A 23,361-nucleotide genomic window follows, 5' to 3' on the forward strand; every position below is an offset into this window, starting at 1 on the left:
ACTGCCGTGGAATGCCGTGATGCTCCACGCGAGCCCTAACCCACCCCGCGGTTCCGAGATAAAAATCTGTTCTACTGGGCTTTGTACTGCCGCCCGCCGCGGAGAAAGGTTTCAGAAAGTTGGAAAGACGCGAACTCCGCCGAACCACCGGGTTCGAAGGTAGCGTGTCCACTGGGTGGCATCCCTGCGTGTTCGGAATCTACACGATTTTAAAGGAATTATTTTTGTGGTTGTTTTTTTTTTCGCTGTGAACAGAACCTGCGCAGCGTTAACCCAGAACACGTCCTCCCTTATGGAGACCCGTATATCGCCGAGTTTGGGATCAGGGCTGTGTCAGCAGGTCCAGCGCCTTGCTTGCGAACTCCTGAGCTTGTGCTCCGCTTTGCCGGACGGTCCGGTAGCGAGCGGTCGGTGTTTTTTAGCAGCTCCCCTATCTCTTCGTCCCGGGCCGGCGGCCTGTCTCTCGCCGTGTGAGAAACGCCGTGAAGCTCCGCGCGTCGACGGAGGTGTGACTTAGAAAACAACTCGCTCGGAGAAACTTACACGCGTCCTGGGCGATATTGCTCACAGCACTTCGTCGTCTGCGGAGTTTGGGGAACTGAGCCGCCTTTCACGGTCTGAGTTAGTCACTGCTCCAGGAACGCAGGGGGAAATGAGTGGCCGCTCTGTTTGACGTTTAACACGACGTCGGGTAGGTCTCGTCAATAAATTAGAGCATATCTTGTCTGGTACGACGTGACATCGTTTAAGCCTGTTGCTCGACGCCTGACTCAGATCACACGCCGCGTACTCGGGGGCCGCTGTCATCGCGCTCAGCTTCAGCGCCAGTCCTGGCGTGTCCGCAGGCGACAGATGGGAGAGGAAGAGCTGAGGGGACACCGCCACCCTCCTCCGGCTGCGCTATTCTGGTTGACAGTCTGTCCTGCGAGGGAGAACAGTAAATAACCCGAGGTGACAACTTTCATCCTGCCTTTCACAAGCAGATGGAAAGCCGTGCGGGGCCTCTGACAGACGGTACTCACAGGCACAGGAAGTCACAATAAAAAAAACAACAACAAGCAATTATTGTCCTATTCAGAGGCGGGGTGCTATTTTGCTGGGACAGACAGGTGGTAGTCATGCCCAGTGCTGCTCTGCGTGTTGGCGCTGGCTGCTTGCAAGGCTGAAAGCCAGGGTGGTGCAGAAAGTAAACAAAAAAAACAACAACAACAACAACCTTTTGCATTAAGTGTCAAAATCGAGGAAGTGCGTTAAGGGATCAGATCAGCAGTGATATTAATTCACAAAGGTGATGAAGAAATGGAAAAACAGCTGCTGTGTGTTAAACCGAATACCCAGGGTATCCCAAGAAGCCGAGCAGGCGGGCTCGTTTGCGCAGGGGAACGTCTGGGCAGGCGCGTGCTGCAGTCACCGATCTGTCCCTGTGCCGGATGTAAGATCCCGCATGCTCCTGTCCCCCGTCCTGCCTTCCCCACGGAGCCACTGCCCCCATTCCTGCCGGCACCTGCGCTCATCGTCGCCTCGGGGACCTGAGGAGGAGCCGCTCAATGCGTCTTTACCCAAACAGTGGTGGGTGCCTGGAACACGCTGTCCGGCCAAGCCTGTGAGCCCTCAGCGAAGGAGAGGGTGAGGCCGTGGGAGCAGTCGGAGCTGGGAACAGCAGCGGCTCCAGAGAGCCTCTCAGACAGCCTGGGGCGCTGTTCCCTTGTGGGGATTAGTGGTGTTTGTGTTGCTTTGCTGCCACACCACAAAACCTGTGTTTCCAAGGCGTGTTGTTTTTGTTAGAATGGCGGCCTAGTCACCCGTAATCCGCGAGGAGGTGTTTGCCAAGCGCGTCTGCGGTCGGACAGCTGGGGAGGGGGGCGGCTGTCAGTCCCTGCCAGGACGAGGAGCCCATGCTGAACCTGTGGCTCTGATTGCCCAGGGGCAAGGCGGTGGGCAGTCGTTGTTGTTGGACGATACCTTCCAAGGGGAGAGGGGGCTGGCTCTTGGGGCCTGCAGGGCAGCGGTCAGCGGTCTGAATCTGGAAGGGCTTGGGCCTGCAGGGCAGCGGTCAGCGGTCTGAATCTGGAAGGGCTTGGGCCCGTGAGCAGCGGTCAGCAGACTGAATCTGGAAGGGCTTGGGCCTGTGAGCAGCGGTCAGTGGTCTGAATCTGGAAGGGCTTGGGCCTGCAGGGCAGCGGTCAGCGGTCTGAACCCGCGTTGGCCAGCTGTGACCAGGGCATCTCCTTCATGCGTGGGGCAGTGTGGGCTCACCTGGTGCCTCAGCCCTGCTGTGTGCCGTGTGTGCTGGGAGCTGCATGTTTCTCTACACTGATGTCATATGCTTCTTTGGCAGAGTCTGTTAAAGAGCCCGAGGCCGCTGTGATTGGCCAGGGTTTTTGTGAGCTGGACCCCACTGAAAGCAAGGAATCGCTCCGCTGAATTCTGTTTTTTCTATTCTGAATATTTCCTCGAACGGCGATGCACGCACACCACAGCAGTCTCACTGTTACACAACTCGTGAAAGCAGAGTAAGAACTGCTCCCTAGATTCCTCTAGTGTGCTGTGCTTTAGCTGTGAGGGGGCGCGCCGGGGGGGCGGGGCCAGGGGGGCGGAGCCGGGGGGGCGGAGCCGGGGGGGTTGCAGTGGCCGTGTACGGTGGTGGAGATGGGGGGGTGTCTGTGGGGAAGGTGTGAGGTCTGGTGGTTACAGTGAGAGAGAGGGGGTGGCCAGAATTGGCCTCCGGCCCAGAGCGGAGCGACACGCTACAGAGGCGGACTGATCTGTGGATACTGGCGGACGGGGCTCGTTGTTAATTTGTGAAGTGTGATGAATGATCAGTGGTGGCCTCCTCTGTGTACCAAGGTGAACAACCGCATCCTGTCAAACCACAGTGCCTGAGAGACCCGAGAAACTGTAATGGGCTGTGATGAAGGGGGATAGATAGCCACAGATCAGCACCTGCGGTCGGAGATGGGAGGTTTGTACACCTTTGCCCTCGGATGTGGAATGCGGACCATCCGTAACGGCTGATCATTTGATTCCCAGGAATACAGCAAAAGCCTTTTTTTTTTTGGCATGTTATCACAGCATCACGTGTCATCAAGGGAGGGCTCATTCCTTCATGTCCCAAGCGATGAGCTCGATTTCCCAGCGATTTTATTTTCACCGTATTCTGGAAGAATCGCAGACCGCTCTAAATCATCGGATTATCTCGGATGACTGTTGGTGGCTAACTCCGTACGATGCCTGGCAGTTCGGTGTCGGAGCTGCAGAGGTCGCCTCGTGCTGTGTGTTTCTTGAGAAGCCTACACTCCTGTGTGCTTCAGCCCCAGCGCAGCAGGTGCAAGACCTTTGTTTCTCGCCCGGAGCAGAGGAGGTGAATCTTTCCAGCTGACGAAATAAAACGGCCAGTTTGGCTGGGTGAAGCCCGGAGTGGAGCTGGTCCGCCCAGAGGGAGTGGGCTCTGCGCAGACGGGCATACTGCCACATTGCCAAGGCTCTTCGCTCCAGGCAGAGGGGCAGCCCGGCAGATATTTCGTTTTTTTGTTTCGCAGTGGGCAATGCGGACAGCTTTGATGTCTTAAGGAATCTCGCGTCTCATGCAGACCTTGTGCACATTGTAAGTCTCCTTGGTTTGAGAGTTTCGGCTCTAATCTAGAAAATAAAACATGGCTGCATCCCTAAACCCCTAAGCGCATTGTAATTCTGTGAGCTCCCCACTCTGGGAATGCAAGGAACGTTCCCACCAGCTGGCGAGCCTGACTCTCCGAGGCTGGTTTAGGTCACTGGGTTGGGGTTGGCTCACATCAATGTCTGCATCCGTAGGAGACAGACTGCGTCGTGTTTGGGGTCTGACTCCCCTCTCCCACTGGAGGACAGCAGGCAGATGTTATCCGATTGGGATTGAGAACGTTGCACGCTTCATGCGGGAAATTGTTGTCATTGTGTGACTCAGATGAGGGTGGAGTGAGGGGTTGTGTGTCCTCTGCTCCACGTGAGCCCGGCCTCCCGACAATATCGCCTTTACAGATCCCGGCAGGGAGTTGTAGGGACTAGTGTCCCGATTTCCACTGAAGCGCAGCTTGTCCAGGCTTTCTTCCAGCTGGAGAAGCAGTGACTGTGATGCTGTACTGCCTCTCATTGTGTTCAGCTCACGCCCACGGCTTCCACTGCAGCCTAATCAGAGATGAGCCCCGATAGCGTTAACGAGCTTCCCTGTGTCGAAGCACAGGACCGTGTCTGCTGTTTGGATAACTGCAGTGATGGCCATATGCACAGATATCGAGCTGCAGCAATGCCCTTCTGCACCAGCCTTGCTGTTGTGAATTTGGGTAAGGTTGTGATGTGCCTGTGCTGTGGTTTCCTGCAGTATATCCTGGGTTCCCACACCTCTGTGTACTGGACCATCGTTTCCTTGGGCCTCACCATGTTTAATGTGCTGAACCAAAAAGCAACTTCGTGCGAAAGTCAGCAGGTTGTCAGGACTTTGGCACGTGGGGATTAGGTCTTGTTTCGTAAGAAACTCGTGAGAGCTGCAGTAAAGGGATTGGAGGGCAGGGTGAAGTTTCGGGGCTGTGAATAGTAGTTAGTGCTGCTTTCAAAAACGTCTTGTCTTTGGTAAAAGATGCACAAAGAGAGCTTCAGTTCTGACCGTCCCACCTCTCTCACAGGGCATCAAACGAGCCCAGGGAGGGAACCGACTGGGAGCCTCTCTCACACCACCCCTCCTCCAGCTCTCTGACCTCCTGCCCGCCATTCCCCCCTGAGTTGTGGAATTTGCTCACTCCATCCTGTGACAGCCAGAATTTCCATTCGCCGGCACAAACTGGAGCACAAGGGGAAACGCGGTCGTCTGCGCTTCCTCATTCCTTGACCACACGTGTGTGAGATCACCCAGACCGGCCTCCCCTGACGTGTTCGATAGTGGCTCTGCTTCTCTTCGTCTCGGAGCGGGAGTGCCCTGAGAACTCGCGCACCGGCCTGGGTCGTGGGATCCCGTGGGGAGGTGGCGCCTGCAGCACTCCCTGGCCCTGCCGGGATTAGATCCTGGGTGCTCCTGGGCTCCGAGCCTGGGCAGCGGTTTAAAAGCAGGTCCTCTGCCGTGACAGTTACACACTCTCTGGGTCAGGGGTGAGCCCCAGCACAGCCAGATGGAGAGGGGGGTCAGGGGTCAGCTGCAGACTGACAGAGCCTGATGAGGGCTGCTTGTCATCCTTAAAGCTGCGCCGCAGGGCGCCGGCCTCTTTGGCAATGCCTTTGTGGACCGTGGGCAGCGCCAGGTTCCTAAGAAGCTTAACTGAGCTGTGAAAATGCAAAACGTTCAGCTCTTTAACCTTATCTGGGCTCATCTCTGATTAGCCTGGAGTGGAAGCCTCACCCCACCCAAGGCCTGTGCTGCTGGTCAGGAAGGAGCAGCCTGCGCTGCTGTGTTGATCCGTTCCAGGCGCAAGTGCGCTGCAGGCTCAGGTACCCGTGGAGCCAAGACACAGCAGCACTGAGCTTCGCATTCCCTCGTCTGCTCAGTCCTGCAGCCGGTGAGTCCTGGAGTAGATCAGACTGCTGTGCGTCCTGTTTCCCAGCTGTCCATGTCTCCCCACTGCTTGGCGTTGAGGAACACTGGCTTCTGGCCCCACTGGGCTTCATCGGTGTGGACTGCTGGTCGGGAAACACCAGGCGGGGCGACTGCGGCGGCGATGCCGATGAGGGGCCGTGTCTTCGGGGGCTTTGCCCCACTGTCTTCTCTTCCATCGGTGGTGCCGATTGGGGTAATGGCACCAGCTGCTGCCGCCGGGGGGTCCAGATCACTCTCGGTGCGCCACGGCGCGCCAGGAGTGCTGCAGCCCAGCGGGCGCGATAGCACCGTGGACTTTCCCTTTTCACTTTTTCTTTCCATTTGGCCACCGCAGGGCGTGCACCCCCACCTCCCGCCTCCCCACACACTCGCAGGCGCCGAGGCGTTCGTGCTCCGAGATCGTGACTCAGTCTCACCAGAGGACGGAAATCAACATCTCCTTCCGTGTGGCTTCTGATTTTTATTTCGAGGCATGGTGCTCCGCAGAGTGCATGCTGGGAGGAGTCGTGTTGAAAAAAAACAACCAAAACAGTTGTTTAAAAAAAGCGAAGGCGAACGGGCCGTCGTGCCCCCCCGCTGGGACGCCGGGCAGAGTCGCTGTTCGGGACGGCGCCAGGGCTGTGGCGCGGGGAGGGTTAATGAGCCTGCTTCTCGCCTCTCGTCTCCATCCCCAGCGCCCTGGTTTCCCCCACCCCAGCCCTCCCCATGCTGAAAGCCCCCACCCCTCTGCTCTCCCCCTCCCACTATGGAAACAAGAGGCCGCGCTCTGTGCTCCACCGTCAGCACTCGAGCAGCATCGTCGCCGATCCTGGAGCTGCTGCTGCGCCTGGCCGGAGCCTGTCCTCTGGCCCCGGCGACGCCTTACAGGATCTGCCCGCCGGGCACCAGTGTGCCTGGTTCTTGCTCCAGTAACTACTGCCGCTGCTGCCTGGCGGAATGGCATGATGAGCACCACTGCTTCTGGCACCGGTAAGCTGAACGTGAAAGTTAGGTGCTGGATGCCACGCGGTGCACCTCTGTGTGTTAGAGATCGCAATCTGAGCCGCGGCGGAAGCCGGAGGCGCCAAAACAAGGGTGATGTGTTGCTGACAAACCCCCCCCCCGAAGTGCTGAGCGCCGAAGTGACAGTTGTTGCAGTGAGCTGTGGAGAGGAGGACAGCGCTGGGCTCTGCGCGGTCACTGATGTCCGCGTGGCTCGACGAGGAGGAGGAGGAGGAGGAGGAGGGGGGGGAGAGAGAGAGAGAGAGAGTGTGGGTTTTCCTCCCGAATGGAAAGGCACTAAAAGTAGAGCACCGCTGTGCCTGTGCTCCTCCGTGACCTCATGTCGCTGCTGCTGCTGCTGCCTGTTGTTGTGGTTGAGCCGGGGTGTCTCGGCTGCTGCACTTGCACGGCTGCAGCGCGCCCTCCTCTCACCGCTGTGGTCAGGGCTCTGCTGTCATCTCGGCTCCGCCGGCACGCGGCACCCGGGGAGAGGCAGGGCCGGCCCCCGCCAGCCTGCAGGCACGGGCGCGGGGCTCCACGCAGGGCCCTGGCAGTGCTGAGGTTGCGCAGAGCCGCCGGGGGTTTGCAGACTCGCCTGAGCCGTCGGGCTCCAGCCGCCCGGTGGCACGGTCCCTTCTGAGCCACACAGACACGGGCTCCGCTGGACCCTGCGGTGCTGAGGCAGAGCAGCAGAGGCTCTGAATGGTTCCAGAACTCTGCTCCTCTGTCCTTTGCTGATCTCATTTTTAAAAGAGAGCAAGACTGTCGAAACATCCCTCACCTGGTATTTGCAAGTTTATAAAGAGCTTGCTGTTGGTAAAGACTGGTGTGGATCAGGCTGCTCTGCAGTGGAAACTCTGATTTCCCTCCCCGGAACAACAGCTACTTTTGTATTTAAGAAACACCATGTCAATAAAGCATTAATCACTGCAACCCTCTTGTTTCACAGTTTCTTGTTTAACAGCTTCGTCAGAGCCTCCACACCTGTGAGCGCGCTGCCAGTCAGCAACTGGGGCGATGGGCTCGATTAGGAAACTGTGACAGAGGGCCTGAGCTCACCATGACGAATGACAAAAACAACATACAGAAGAATGTAAAATACGGAAAAGATTATTTGTAGTTTCCAGATCGTGCAGAATTCCACCCAGAACGACATGACAGGTGCAGGTTCTGCCTTCTTGTGAGTGGTGGAACTCGTCATTGGTGACTACCAGAGCTCACTCAGGCTGTGGCTTGATTTGCATTTGCGATTGTTCTTGGCGATATGCAGCCCTATTAATGAGTTTAAACAGGAGGAATAAAAAGCCAGCTGTTTCAGGATTTCCCTCTCAATCTCGTGCTGCTTTGTGGAGCAGATCCGCCGTATCAGGCAAAGACGCTGCAACACGTTTATCGGCAGTGACCCTGCCCTGACCTTGTCCTCAGGAGTGCAGGCTGAGTGTTCTATCCTCCCCATCCCTGTCCCTATCCACTCCTTCCTGTCTGCGTCTGCAAGCCTGGACAAGTAAGGAATGCCGAGCAACAAGCAGCGCTGAAGGAAACTGCAACAGGCTACAACACAGGCCGAGCGCAGGAAAACAGCACAGGTCCCGCGATGAGAGACGATGCCTGGTTCGATCAGGCTTGCACCAGGACTGACATGCAACCCTGGACTGGGCATCTTTGCCTCTCTTGACGTGTGCAGAAAACAGCTGGCCTGTGATCTGTGGTCTCTTTGCCTCAATGGCCCTGCTCTCTGAAAGCAGGGTGTTCTCTTCCTGACCTCTGGGGGTCAGTAAAGTGTTTGATTATCAATCTGTAGTCTTCCTCAGAGACGGGTCCCCAGCAGTGTTTTTGGACAGAAAGGGCCTAATATTTGGAATCTCTTCCCTACCTCCTTGCACCCATGGGGTGGGGGTGGGGGCTGTGGGAGAGGACCGGTGTGCCATGACTGGCTGTTGAAAGTACAGGCTCTTTCACTGGCCTGTGTAGTATCACAGTTATCTGAGTGGGACTCGAGGGGCTAATACACCATGCTAATTATATTTAGTACTAAAAGGCCCTGGCTTTTAAAATAATTCAGATTGAATTATCGGCTGGGCCAAGAGACTGCTGGTCCATTAGCTGAATTAGTTTATACGCAACTGTAGTGGGTTTGGGAAGAAGTCAAGTAGGGAGCTGCGTCAGCAGGCGTAGGCTGCAAAGGAACAAGTTAAAGGTTTATTCCAGGGGGAAAGAGAAGGAAGGAAACACGACGTTTCGGCTGTGGAGCCTTCTTCGGGTGTAGTTGGTGTTGCATTTTTACCAGTTTTGTGACGGGGAGAAATCTGGGCTGGGGGGGAGCGGGCACGCATGATCCCCGCAGTACTGCGCGAGAGGAGAGCCGAGTCCTTCCCTGGACTGGCCACGGCACAGGGGATGCAAGGCCACGCTCCACGCAGGTCCAGTCGCAGGAGCGGTTCTGGACGCGAAGGCCTTTTCCAGCACCAAGACCCGGGCCCGGATCGGTCCTTTGCCCCCTGTGCTTCACCCCAGGGAGGTGCTGATGTCCTGATGGCTTGTGCGCCATGTGATTAAGCCCAGCGCCCCGTGCTCCGGGTCAGCGCTCGGTCCTTCTCACTCTCGGTGACTCATCGATCTCATTGAGCAGATCCTCTTCCCGAGCTTCTCTCTGGCCCGGCCCGGCCCGGCCCGGCCCGCTTTCACCGTCTGTCACAGACGTGCGGCGTCACGCGAAAGATTCCTGTTTCTAGGAGGTAAACCGCTGCGCATTCTCAGTCATTGGCAGAACGAGGTTTCTCTGCGATGGCGACACGGCTGCCTTCTGTCTTTGTCTTGATAGCAGCCTGGCGATAGTCTCCGAAAAGGATTGATTTGGAATATTTCAATGTCACCAGGAATGATGGCCCTGAAATGTTCTTACATAAGTAAATGTTTCATCAGACCTCGAGATGGTGAAATATTTCTTGCATTCGATGACAAATATATTCAAAACGCTCACTTATACATGAGACATTGTAAGCAAGGAATTGGAAATGTTCAAGTGTGGTTTTGGTAAACCAGTCGTTTCCCTGGCTTTCAGTCATTGGCAGCAAAGACAGGGGGTTAATTCTTCTTTGCTTGTTTACTTTAGGGAAGATTAGCTGACTGCCCTTAGGGTTTATGAGTATTACAGTGTGAATCCAACTGCAACATCCCCCCCTAGTGGCTACGATGTGAAAGCAAAAACCACCAGGAAAACTATGCCTCGTCTTAATCCTGTCTTTAATATTGTAACGCAACGGGGGCTCAGGCGGGCGCCCTTGCCGCATCTGGTCGGCCCCTGCACCGTCCGGGGCTCGAACCCGGGACTTCCGCGTCTCTCTGCAGCGACCTAGCCCCGTGAGCTAAAGAGAGATCTCTCCACAGCCCAGTAGCTGTGGTCCTGCTATCACAGGGAAGGGCGGTGACGTCACCCGCTCTGGTACGCCGGCTCTTACACACACTGCTTGTTGGCCGTAAGCATTACACTTTATATGACACAAGGCAGTGGTGTAATTAGTCCAGGCGTATTATGGTTGCCATAATGCGTGGAAACCGCTTGAAGCGGATTCCCTAAGGTGCCTGAAGAAATGCAATCAAGAAAACACTAAAAACCAATTCAAGATGGTGGAAGGGTCTGCTGGCGACTGTAACCCTGCCTAAATCCCGAGTCACCAGCCTGGTGTAATGTCTGAGGCTCCTCTGGGGGGCGCACTTGGGGAATCCTTAGTGCACCAAGGCCTCCGGCCTGTGATCTGTAACGTACAGAAGGCGCCATAAAAATATTTCACCTGTGTCTCGTTATTAAGAAACGGTACGTTATCGCGTACTTTGTGGTAATCACGTGATAGCGCTATTGCCATACAATAACCTAAATGATCGTAAATTGACTTTCGGTTTTAAGCAGTGGGATCGATTGCCCGTCGGTACAGTCTTTTCTTGTTGAAGGATACGTCTGACTGTCCTCAGTCTTATAATGATTGTTCACATTCGCTAAGAATTGTGACACTTCATTGTGACTAAAGCCCAGCAGAAAGTAGAGCAGGTCGGAGCACATCCGACCTGACAGACGTGCACGCTGTCAGAGCACTGAGCCCACAGGTCTCGGTGCTTCACTGTCCTGCAAGAGGCTGCTCATACACCGACATGATGATTTTTTGTACTTAAAAATACACACAGTTGTCCATGAGATCCTGAAATGTTACAGATATTGATGGCTGTCTTCAATAATGTCTTCATGCAAAAGTTAATGTATCACTATTTTTACTCGTTGCTGAAGACGGGTCACTAAGTTTTTGTTTTTCTTTCTGCTTTGTTACAGGGCCTGTTCTGATTTTGATCTGAGGCTTGGAACCCGCAATTAAGGATGTGATCTGCGACCAGCGAAAGCAAACACACGGCCATGTGTGTTATCTGACGGAATCGTGACTTTTGGATTAGTCAGGGGGCGGGCATTCCACTGAGAAAAGGGGCGGGGCCGAAGACGCCTTGGCCTCACTGAACGGCGCTGTGGGCGGGGTCTGGCATCCCGGCTTGCGTTTCGAGGTGACGTCAACACTTTGTTGTGTTGCCAGGGGCAAAGGAAACCCTGCCTCCTCGGCAACGAGCTGGGGAGGGGGGAGAGGAGGAGGAGGAGGTCAGTACGGCGTACGGGATGGGTCAATCCTCTTCCTCGTACTCCGCAGCCACCTCTGCCAAAGCGAAAGGGAAATCGGCGGAGAGAGCGGCCGCGAACAGGCGAATGAAAATCCGCAGAATTGCAGGCGAGGAGCGGAGGGACGACCGGTTCGACAGGAATGCAGTGAAGAAGAAGGAGTCGCCTCGGATTGCGGAGACGCTGCGGGGCACCAGAGCCGCAGAGGCGGGGCTGAACGGGAGCGGAGATCCGCAGGCTGGTCCCGGGCAGGGAGCAGACGAGCGGCTCAGGGCAGCTGCTGACGGGACCGAGAGGGGCCGCTGGGGGCTCCAGCCTGGGACGATCGGGGTCTCGGGCAATGGGGCACTAGCGGGGGGCCCCGGCGATCGGTCTGTGGATGAAACGCGTCTGGGGCGAGGGGCGAGAGAGGACGGACGGGGGGGCCGGGGCAGGAGCGGCGCGGCAGCCGACCCGGGGAGTGACGCCGCCGCCCTGCAGCCGCCGGACGGCGACCATGCGAGCGACGCGCCGGGCCGCAGCATGGACAAGCGCGGCGAAGAGGCCGGGCCCGGCGGCTCGGAGGAGCAGGCTGTGAGGCAGCGGCTGGAGCTGGACTTGCTCCTGGACGCGCACCGGGGCGGCGAGCAGGCGCCCGGCCGCCCCAGGGCCGCCGGCGGCAGGACGCAGAGCTGCCCGGCGGCCGCCCAGAGCTCGGGCGCCGTGCCTGGCGGGCCGGGGGTCCGGGCCGGGGAGCAGGAGGCGAGCTCCATCATCCCGGGCAGCCGCAGCTTCCCCGGCACCATCCCCCGGCTCATCGTCACCCGGGAGCCCAGCCCCTGCCGGGCGGCGGGCCGGCCGCTCCGCGACGAGGGGTCGCCCCCGGACACGCAGCCGGACGACGAGTCGCCGTGCTCGGACAGCGGCTGCGGCGGCTCCCCGGCGCCCTCCCTGCTCCTCCGCAAGCTGTCCAGCTCGTCGTCCGCCGGCCTCTCCTCCGCCTCGTCCTTCGAGGAGTCCGAGGACGACTTCGCCGGCAGCGACCCGGAGCCCAACAGCCTGGCGCCGCCGAGGACGCTGGGGAGCCCGGACGAGGCGCCCGGGGTGAGTGCCCTCCTCTCGCTTCTCTTGGCTGAAACAGTAGCGCTGAGCAGGGGGTGGGGGGGTCATGATTAACATGCGCTGTGCTGGACCGTACGCGAACTGTCACCCTCCGGTCCCGGGTAGCCAGAACAGGCCTGTCCAACAAGCGGAGGTGGGAGAGCTGCGGGCGTGTACCCCCATACACAGCCTGGACACAAAATGTGGGTTTGGGGGCCGGGGCTGCGTGCCCTCGCTGTGGGAGTCCAGGCCCAGTGTGGGGGGCTCAGTGTTCAGGACTGCCTGGACTCGGGAGTCTGACCTCCCACTTCAGCTATTGAAATAGAAAGGATCCCCCGGCTGCCCCCGGGCGCCGGTCTGGCCGGAGGGGTGGACGGTGCGACTTTGTTCTATAAAGAGGGAAGGGGGGGGGTGGGAGAGACCTCCCGTGCTGCCCTGCCGGGGGAGTTTCAGAAACCCGTCCGGGTCGCTGGTGAGGAGTTCGCTGCGTGCAAGGCGGGCGCACGGCCTGTTCCGTGTCCTCTCGGACACGCGTGTGCGCCCCGGCTCTGGGTGAGGCGCGCAGACGTTCCCGTCGGGTTGCGTTGCTCTGCCTTCGGGGGGGGGGGGGGGGGGCTGTCGGCCTGAGAGTCCCACCCCCCCGGCCCGGCGATGAGGAATCCGTTGCACAGTGATAGGTTGTGCTGCTTGCCCAGAGCTTCTTGGTTCAGATCCAGGCTGTGCCACGGACGTCGGAGGTCTCACGGCGCTCCGTCCTTCTCGTGAGATGGGAAGTGATTCGTCACTGACTGGTTGCCCGAATCTTTGCCAGACCTAGAGTGGAGACTGTCACTGAGGACAGAACGGCCCCGAGCCTCTTCTGGGATCTGAACTGATCTGTGGTGGGAGGAGCCTCTGTGAAATTGTGTAGTCACCGAGACTCACTCAGAGGGACAAGTCCAGAGTCCTTTGGTGCATCCCATCTGTGGTGAAAACAAACGTGCTCAACATTTTGGCGCACGGCGTTTTCCAGGAGCATGAGCTCTACGGGTACAAATCGCCTGTACCGTCCGTATCCGTCGCAGAGACCAGTGGAGCGCGCAAGGGAGTCAGTCAAAGAGCCCTGCCAGGGGTGCAGGCTTCAGGGCCTGCTGCTGCTCTCGAACCCGAACCCCGGCCACCCATGGAGTCGCTGGCCTGAAAGTTTGCGTTTCACTCCCCCCTAGAAATTCACAAGGGCAGCAACCGGGAGGAACAGTTCCGGGAAAAATCCCGCTTTTCCCCATTCCGCACTGTCACTGGACTATCGCCCCAGATGTCAACACTGACGTGCAGTCCTGGGGAACTGCACACTCGACTGTTTGCAGTTGGCTCTTGCGAATGCCACGCGCCCGTCCTGGTCTGGTGGCAGCTCTGCTTCAGCGGGGCGGGGAGTCACGGACCAGGGCTTGCTCTGGAGCGAAGCTGAGCACAACTGGGAACAGACTCACCCGGAGAAGCAGCTGACCGTCCTGTCCATCTTCACTGGGACTGATAGACACAGAAGCACTTCAGTCCACATTTTAATCGGGAAGCCATTTGTTCCTCTTTCAGAGTTGGCGTATCTGCCCCGTGGTTCTGCCCCGTGGTTCTGCCCCGTGGTTGTGTCCCGGGGTCAACAGTGTAGTGGGAGGGGTGGGAGTGATTCTAGAATCAGTCCAGGATGTTGTCGGGGGGGGGGGGGGGGTTGACGTGACCAGCTAGGCACTTAACAACAAAGCGCTTTTCACGAGGACGCGCTTGATCATCTCCTGCAGGGAAACAACACAGCAGGCAGGCAAACACCCCCAACGGAGAAGACAGTACAGCAGGAGAGGACATTGACATGGTCTGAGAGTGCGTCTGCAGGGGGGGGGGGGAAGATTTCCTGTCTGTTCCTGGTACACCTGGGGGCCGGGGGTGTCTCCCAGGTGTCAGCAGTGGAAGTGTGGGCCCGGGTATGGCTGTGACTGTCCGAGAGGCCAGCAAGGTGGACGGCCAGTGACCCCCAGGCCTCTGTACAGCCAGGCTTCCGTTCCACAAGGCTTGTTCTTGTCCAGCACACAACTAATTCTGCCCCAGAGGTCCTGACTCGGCCTGATCCTGGTTCCTTTAAGAGCCTAGGCTTTATTTTGCTCGCGAAGCACTCATGTGTCCTAGATTTCCTGCTTAAATTGGAGCTGGAACAGCCTAGACTGCAGCCTAGATTTCAAGGTAGGTGCGTGCACACAAGCTGAATGTAAACTCTCACTGTAGTGGAGGAGGAAAGCGTGCGTTTCGGACAGGTGGTGCAGGCACGCAGCAGGTGTGCCCACCTCTCGGCGACGTGCCCGCAGGAGGCTGCTGGCAGTCGCTTCATCCCTGTGCCAGGAAGTGACCCCTGGGGTTTCAAAACATCCTGTCTGGTTTATAAGGACCGGTCCCGAGCAAGTGCTGAGACAGCGCAGATTATTTTCTCTTTCTGCGTGAATTCCTAGTTGCCTCAGAAGTGCGAGGGGGGGCTCCGTCTGAGCCCCTGCGCTGGGGGGGGGTGTGGTCTGCATGCTGCTACGACAAGGGACGAGTTCTTCCGTCTTTAATTTTAGCTTTGCAGCCTGTCAAAGCAAAGCTGTTGCTCAGAGATATCCTGCAAGGAGGGCGTACGTGCCTGTTTTGCTTTGGGAGGGGATCGCGATGAGTTTCTGGGGCAAACTGTGCTGAGCTTTCACGCCTCCCTCAGGGCGGAGGTGTCCAGCACCGCGGAGCGGAGTGACAAACCGGGCCTGACTCGCGCCACGTCTCTCAGTCGGGCCCGTTGCCCTGGGAGCCCGGCTGTAATGACGTGCTGGGGTGTAGGCAGACGTTACAGCAGAGGAATGTGTCCCGGGGGGGGGCGAGACAGCTGGTCTGCTGGTGTTCAGTTCGTAGACGGAACCGACAAAGTCAACGATTAGTCACAACATGGACCTGATCCAAAAGCGCCATAGAAATCCTGGTCTGATCTGGTGGAATTGCATCAGGTCTGCTCGCTGTGCGTCCCTCTCAGAGCTGTGACGCTCACGCCTTCCCTGGAACTGAGTCACTCCTTGAGTCCACACCTCCTCAGCACTGCCCCCTTTGGAGTAGAGATCCCTGCACTTTGGAGGCCTGACACCACCTCTGTGACTGTGGTGGTGGTGAGGGGGGGTAGGTTTTCATGGCTGAAGAGCTCTAGTCTTCTTTAGGGGAGATGGGCTGTCTCCGTGGGGGGGAGCAGTTCTTTTTAAAGATGAATGGTGAATGGGGGCTGCGAAGCCAGGGGCTGCAGTGAGTGCAGACCCCAGCGTGTTTGTGCGTGCGCGCTGACACATCCGTGTGGTGAGGTGCTTGTGGGGCCGGCGCGGGGACCTCCATACGGCGGGGGTGTGATTCATGTGGTTCTCCAGAGCCCAGCTTGCAACCGGTGTGTGAACCTGTCAGCGCCGTCCTGAATTCGCAGGAGGAAGTGCAAATCAGAGCGCTGAGCTGTGGAAAAGGCAGCGATCCGTCGGCGTGATGTTCTCCCCACACACACGGGGCAGTCGAGCGGTGTTACGGGCGGTGTGTGCCGGTCGCATCCTGCTGTGCTGGTGTCTGCTTCGTCGCCCAGTGCTGTCTCAGGGGTTAGGGCATTGGGTGCAGGGCCCACAAGCTTCTGCCTGGAGCAAGAGGAGCTTTGCCACTGACCTTCAGAGCACTGTGCAGCCTTGTTTCCTTTGTGAGTTGTGACACCACTGATGGAGGTGCATCAGCCCTTGTTGTGTGATTGTGTGTGTGCGTGCACCTGCTGATCTGCTTTTGTCCAGTTGCGTACAGTTCACTATGCCATACCGTATACCGCTTCTGACTGGTGCCAGGTTACAGCCCAGACTTCAAGCAGGTGTGGAGGTGTGAGAGGAAGGAATTATACAACACTTTTCGCCCCGAAGGATCCCAGAATATTTTACGTGTAGGAGGAGACCCCCTTCCTCCAGGACACAGGTGTGCGCCGCCCCCTTCTGCGCCGGCAGCCCTCCACGATGGAGAAAAGAGGGACAGCCTCATCAGTTTCCTACTAGGCTGGCTGGATTGTAAAAGCCCAGAGTGGAATTAACTGAGACTAACACGGTTACAAGAAGTCATAGGATCTTTAATGATCCGATATTCAGGAGCTCTGTTTATCGCCTCTTCCAATGGACAGCGCCTCCTACATCACGATATCCTCATTCTAGACCATTGGGTTTAGAAATTGTAGTCCGAGTGGGCAGAGCGCCACCTACTGGTCCTCCAGCACCACTGCTTTTAGCTGGAGGTCTCCCGTCCCAGGACTGACCAGGCCCAGCCTTGCTGAGCATTTGCTTTCTGACAACAACAGAATGCAGAGCTGCTTCGCGGCAGAAATAAGCCACTTCTGTCTCTCAAGGCGCCCCGCCCCCCCCGAATGCCTTACAGTGCTGAACGCAGAGGGAGATGTGTCAGATCGCGCTGCTGACAGGGGGAGATGTGGCAGATTGCAGACAAGTTTTTCCATTGCGCTGCACTCTGTGACGTGTGGGGCAGAGCTCCCATGTTGCTCGAGGCCATCTCCTTATCAGGGCCTGCATTTTTTTTCACAATAAGTGTTCTTCAGCGGCAGCTGCGGTGTTTAGTATTACTGAGGTGTTTGTGCATGTCAGCTGATCCAAGATCCATGCAACCTGCAAAGCCTGGAAAGGGTCGAACCACGGTGCGCTGGGAGTGTGTGTCCGTTTCTCTGGGATCGTTCCCGTTTCTTGTGGGTTTAATTGTTTTCTCAGTATTTCTCGTCTCCCTGTGTATGCTCTTCCTGTATTGCTCTGTTCCTCTGTCCCTGCGCTGTTGGCCAGAGGAGCTATGATCTTTTTTTATAAAAAAAAAAACGAGTCAACAAGAGGATGTGAGTAACAGCACTGGTGTCTCAGCATTAGGATGTGAAAAATAAGTTGCGAGAGGGGAGTGAGGCAGAGTTTCAGGACTCATTATGTGGGTTTTGAAATCCTGGCATGAACACAGCGTGGTGGACTGAGGTTTTCAAGTCGGGAGCTTACTGGAAGTGCAGAAATGCTGGGAGGCATTATGACTGGAAGTGTTCATGAGCTGGAAAATGCCGCAGTTCCAGTCTGGCTTCTCTTCCGAAAGCGTCGCCCCCCCAGCAGGGCTGTGGCACGTGAGCCAGGCTGTCCCAGGCTGTCTCCGGGGGCGACGCATCCCTCAGTAGCGTCCGCCCCGGAGCCGCTCGGCCAGTGTGTCCGGCGCTGTGCGTCAGGCTGGCCTCTGCAGCGCCTGACTCAGCGCGTGGGTGACCAGCATCCTGACTGCACAGTCGCCGCTGCGCCCTTCCCGCCTGCCTCTCCGCATCCCGCGGGACTCCCTCGGGAACGGCGCTGGAGCTGCTCCACCACACACAGACGGACACCCAGATCCCCGGAGTCTTCCTGCCGAGGGAAGCGGGAACAGGTGCTCACGGGAGATTCGAGGAAACAAGTAATCGGAGGCTCAATGAAGCGCAGGAAAGAAAGGAAGTTTCTTCTTCGAACAGGCACAGATTCCTTCTTGTCCTTGGGGACGAGGCCCTGCTGTCTGTTGCTTGGCTTCAGAGCCGTAGACTCCGAGGACGCAAGTGGACACTCTGGGGAAAGTGCGTTTAAAACTGGCCTGGAGGCCTGTCTTTACGCAAAGGGTGGTGGGTGGCCAAGCTGTCCAGCTGTCTTTTAGGAATAAGTTGGATGAGAATCTTATATCGATTAGCTGCAAATAATCAGACGAGCCCCTTGTGTGCAACCCTTTTGTGTTGTTATGTAAGTTGCCAATCGAGTTTAATTTTCTATGGAGTTTCTTAGATCTGACATCTATTTATTTAATGCAAATTCAATTTGAATCAAGTGAGGAATCATCTTAAGGTAAACAAGAGCCCCAGCCATTCACACTCTGTGGATTGGATTATTTAGCTAGATTAGATTAGAATGTTGACTTTGGAATAGTTCGTTTTTAGCAAGTGACTGTGGTGGAAAAGCACTGATAGGACTGTCTTTCTTTAGTTTGTTTTAATTCTGCTAGACAAATGATGACTAAATTAGAAACCATGCACAACACGCAGGCACACACACACACACACACACACACACACATGCATTAACAGTGCTAATGGACACACAGAGACACATGCACACGCACACACATAAACGCGCGCCGAGTCCTGCGAAGTGTAATGGAAAATTGGGCTGAAGGTGGCTGCGTTGCTAGGCGACACAGTTTCCTTATATGGCTTCACGCATATTCTCCCCCCCCTCGCCTGGCTGTTGCACTCCTGTCTCTTCTCGCTCGCTCGGCGGAGGAGCACGTTCCTGTTCGCCGGGGGGGGGGCTCTCTGGGGTTCGGGGTGGAGGAGGCTAGAGGAAGCCGCTTGTCGGGGGGCACTGGCGTGCACCCCTGGGGTGGCCGGGTGGATGGGATTCTGGGTGGCCCGCGGCGGGCAGGCGAGGGAGGACAGGCTGCCCAGCCAGGGCAGCACCGATCCGGTGAGCTCTCGCCACCTGCTGTCCGCAAGGCAGGTCCCAACGCACAGCGCTTTGTGCCGGGCCAGGACTTACTCCCTACCCCCTGTAAGTGCACGGGGCGGCCCCTCGCGCTGCCTGGGACGGATCCAACGGCTGTGCAGTGGGAGTCTCGGCCCGTTAACCCTGGGGGTCAGACTGGGGGCTGCAGCCCATGTCTCGTTTTCCCTGTGCTTTGCTCGTCTTGGGGGGGGGTGGTAATTCAGCTTGACCTGAAACGCAGGGGTCCCATTACACTGCTCATAACAGACGCAGCTCCGAAAGGGGCTGTTGGAGTAATGGAGGGGGGCGCAGGGAGGGGTGCTCTGCCCCTCCCGCTCTGAATGCAGAGTAAAGAGGGGGTGGGAAATGTTCTTGCAGGTGGGTGGAAGTAACTGTCTGCTCCCCGTGCATCACTTTCACTTGAGCTGGGCAAAGCCAGCTTTGTTCCGAGTCACAGTGTTGGCAGGACTATTGAATGTGTTAAGGGCGCAGCTCGGGAGTCCTGAGACAAGAGGCATGTGTTGTGGAGGTGGTGTAACTGAGTCGGAGAAACCACCTCTCACTGAGCAGCAGTGTCGTCATTGAGGACAGTAGCTGTTAATTTTGATAACACTGTGTGGAGTTTGCATGTTCCCCACATGGAGGGAAGCCACTAGACTTCCTAATACTTGATCATTGTTCATACATGCAACTCTGCTCAAAAGGCCAAAGCTTGGAATGTGTTTCTGGTTTTGGATGTGAATTACCTATAAACACAGAACATTTGGAATCTGTGGCATCGCGCATCTTTCTGGGCTTGTCTGTGAACTCGGACCTCTGTGGGGCCAGGCTGGCGGGCAGCAGACCTGATCACATGGAGAAATGAGAAACTCGTGTGTCACGCTCTCCACAGGGTGCCCGCGCGCCAGGCGTGGACAGAAGCAGGTGACGCCGGCCCTGGGCCTCCAGAGAGAGAAACGCAGATCCGTCACAGTGTGTGATCGAGGGCCCCAGCCAGAGTGCACGTCCGAGGTGTGTTCAGACACCACTGCCCAAGAACAGGTGGAGCACAAACCAGTCAGTCAGACCACAATTACAATCCACGTTTCTTAGTGACAGTGCGTGCAGGTGATGGCAAAGCCCGTCATAATAGGGTCCCTCATGAGACAACTAGACAGGGAGAGAGCTCCCTGTGAAAACCCTTTGTGAGGTCCTTTCTCCTTCCACCACCTCCTGTCCTGAGGCTGTTGCTCCGGCTCCTGCTCGGGTATGGTTGAAGAGTACGGAGCGTGCATCTTGGTTTTCTCACTTATTTACACTGTAGCACAGCAGGAAACTAGTTGAACGGGATCCAGGAGGGCGTGCCGGTGTCTCTTCGGATAACAGAGCACCCGGCACGCAGCCAAGCCCAGCACTGGGGGGGGGTGAAAACCCACCTGAGGGGTACGCTGTGGCCTGGGCGCTATGCTGCAGAGCGGGTGGGGGTGTGATTTCGGCGGGAGTCGCAGTGCCCCTGGGGTGGCAGGGAGAGCCGTCCACCTGTCCTGCCCAACCTGATTCCACCTTCGGCATTGGTCTGCGTTGTTTTCTTCCAGCTCTTTCCTCTGCCGGCACTTTCTCCAGGGCGGGGGGGTGAGCGTGTGGGGGCGTGCGCTGGGGCAAGCTGAGAAAAAGCCCCACGGCAGGCAGACGGCGTCGGGACGTCCCCTTCGTGCAGGCTGAGTTTTTTTTATTTTAAACACAAGCCAGATTTTTTCGGTGTTATGTTTGTTCGGGGATCTTTTAGCCAGCGCACGGAGTTTGATGTGGTGAGCAGAGATTGCGAAAGGGCAGTCAGGAGCAGGCACTGTGCGCACTGGGTCGGAGTACGGGCTGTGTGCACGTGGCAGACCTGGGTTCCTCCTCGCTCAACATTCTGTTCGGCTGAGCGCTGCTGCGGAGTTTCTCTGTGTCGGGGGGGGGTAGCACAGCCTGGAGGCAGACCAAGGGATACAGATCAGGCTGCTTCTGCTGCACAGAGAATTCAGATCCACTCTAGCAGAGCCAGAGCTGCAGCTGGAGCCTCGTTTTCCTGGACTAGCTTGCAGAAACATCGGAGACGTCGGAGCCGGACACGGCGTGTGTCTGCCGACAGCGGAATGTGAAGGAGCGCTCGACACGTGAGTGAGAGGGGTCGTTCCTGCCAACGTCGACCTTACTGGACACAGGCAGGGCAGCCCACCCCCTGCCTTTAGCAGGGCTGGGCAAAGCACGAGTCCGCCACAGACCGAACCCGGAGCCGCTCCGCAGGTCACACTCTCGCCCCGCCTGCTCAGAGCAACATACTGCCCCCCGGCAGGTTTCATTTCTCAGCCATGCGGCCGTCTGCTTCTGTATGACGGAAACGCTTGCTTTCATTCTAGCTGGGAACGTGTATTTGAGGTTCGTGCGCAGCTGACTGGCACCCCTGCTGAAACAGACTGGCACCCCTGCTGCAGACGAGAAAGGCCTCGCTCCTCCTTCGTCTCTCTCTCTCTCTCTGCCATCCTGCTCGGGACGGGGCCAGAGAGGGAGAAAGGGAGTGTCCCCTTGCAGGTGTTGCTGGCTTCAGCGACCTTCACTTGTCTCGAGAGATGCACCTTGTCCAGGCTTGCTCCCATGCTTCAGCCAGGGGCAGTGTCCGGTGCTGCCTGTCCTTTCCTGGCGTTCCTTGTCCTGTACGGCACCAGGATCCCCGCACACATGGGAACGGACTCTGATTATTCCCACGAATAATTGCTGGGACAGGGGCGAATGCAGTCGACATAGCTGTGTGTGTTGGCTCTGATGCTCTGTAGTGCTGGTTAATGACAGGGGTCCTGTGGTCATCGCCAGGCCTGTCCAGCTGCTCGAGTCCCCAGAGCGTCCTGACCCCTGTCAGGATTCCCTGCACCGCTTCTGTGCAGTTGGATCATTTTGCAGATTTTTACTTTCTCCTTCCTGATACTATTGTAATCGCGGATGGTTATTGTAGCTCTCTGTGTGTAGTGGGCATCTCTGGGCGCGCGTGATTTTCACAGGCCTGTCTGGCCAAGAGGCTTGTTGATGGTCATCGGAAAAGGCCTTCGCCGCAGTGCTGGGGTTTAAAAAAATGGTGCTGCTTTGCTGCGCTGGCCTCTGTGTCGTGTCCCTGTGATTTCTGCAAATTCTCTTTTTTTTTGTCCAGTTTCTTGGATAAACCCGTCGGACAAGTTCCCATTTACCAGAAGTACATGCCTCTGTTTGTCTCGGGAATTCAGGCGAGAGAGATGAGGAGCTCGAGTCCTGTTACCCCTGTTTCTCTTCCCTATTGGGAGGCTGGGGGGCCCAGGCCTGCCCCGACTATCCCCTGTCTCCTGGCGCGTCTGCCCCGGCAGCCGGACGAGGCCGGAGAGAGCAGTGTGGCACATAAGCGCAGGATTCCTGACCTGGCTGTTGGTTGGGAGGGGGCGACCGAAATCTGCTCTGTTGCACCTCCGTGCTTCAAGGACTCCGTGTCGCTCGTTACACGTGTGAAACGTGTTGTGCAGGGCGTCGCATTCATTTGAATAATTTGTATTTGTTGCTCCATCTACCTGGCTGCTTCTGATGCTGTGGCACACAAACAAGAGGACACAAGAGGAAACGAGGTGGAAGTTGTATTTAAAACCGACAAGAAGAGGCCCTTCTTTACACAAAGGGTTGTGGGAGTATGGAACAGTCTCCTCAGCCGTTTTATTGAAGCTGATTGTGTGAACAGTTAGCCACTAACTTCTAGATGGGCCTCTTCTTGTTTTGTGCCTCTGCTGAAGTCGCGGGTCCTCTGGGCTGCGTGTCTGAGAGGGCGTGCTGCTGTGGAGCCCTGTGCGAGAGAGGGTTTGGTCCTGAGGGTTACTCAAGACTGCGGATCAGTAAGCATCCCTCTGGGCACCAGCTGTGCCCGAGAGGCTGTGTCTGTCTCCCCCCCTGCTCCTTCGGAGAGAGCTCCGGCTGCCAGGTGTTGGCAGTTCTTGCATCACCGCAGTGTCAGCTGTGCGAGACTGCGCCGTATCAGACTCTCATTCCTCCAGCATGAGTGTGCAAGCGAGCAGGGCAGTGGAGCACCGAGGAATGTGGATCCCTTGCTGCTGTGATTGGCCGAGGAAGGGCCAAGCAGCAGATCCCTTCGGGTTGGTTCACAGTAGTGATCTGATCTAGACAGCCTCTCGATACCATTTTACCAGTGTACCGGTCAGCTGTGCGGAGGGGACTTCCTTGATGTCTGCTGCATGCTGGCAGTGTGTCAGTGAGTAATCGCTGGTGCTCTGTCTCTGATAAGACCACAAGGGGCAGTTCATGGCTTCAGTCAGCTGCTTGCCTGTCTCCAAGTCCCTCCAGTTTTGCTGCTCCGATCAGGTAAACGCTTGGCTTCTCTCTGCGTGGAGATTCGGTGATCCCTCTGGCTGCTGAGACGGGGGGGCAGCAGGAAGTTTAATGGAGATCAATGCCCCTGTGAATTGAGGAGAACAAAGCCTCTGTTGCTCTCAAGGCTCTTGCAAGCTGTAGCTGTGAGACGATTCAGAAGCCATGTTTGCCACCAGTGGGATGAAATGGCAGGGCTTGACGTC

At 57.0% G+C, this 23,361-nt stretch overlaps 1 protein-coding gene across 1 annotated transcript in view; it reads left to right on the forward strand.

Annotated features, from left to right (window-relative positions):
• Positions 1 to 23,361, forward strand: part of itpkcb (inositol-trisphosphate 3-kinase Cb) — a 31,722-nt gene that overhangs the window by 935 nt on the left and 7,426 nt on the right. Inside the window, exon 2 of the mRNA XM_088627547.1 lies at positions 10,860 to 12,275. Within this exon, the coding sequence (XP_088483673.1) occupies positions 11,193 to 12,275 (1,083 nt within the window). The 5' untranslated portion in view covers positions 10,860 to 11,192. The remainder of the gene's footprint in view (positions 1 to 10,859; positions 12,276 to 23,361) is intronic.

The sequence above is a fragment of the Lepisosteus platostomus genome, chromosome 4, assembly GCF_059453375.1.
Source record: "Lepisosteus platostomus isolate fLepPlt1 chromosome 4, fLepPlt1.hap1, whole genome shotgun sequence".
NCBI classification, from domain to species: Eukaryota; Metazoa; Chordata; class Actinopteri; order Semionotiformes; family Lepisosteidae; genus Lepisosteus; species Lepisosteus platostomus.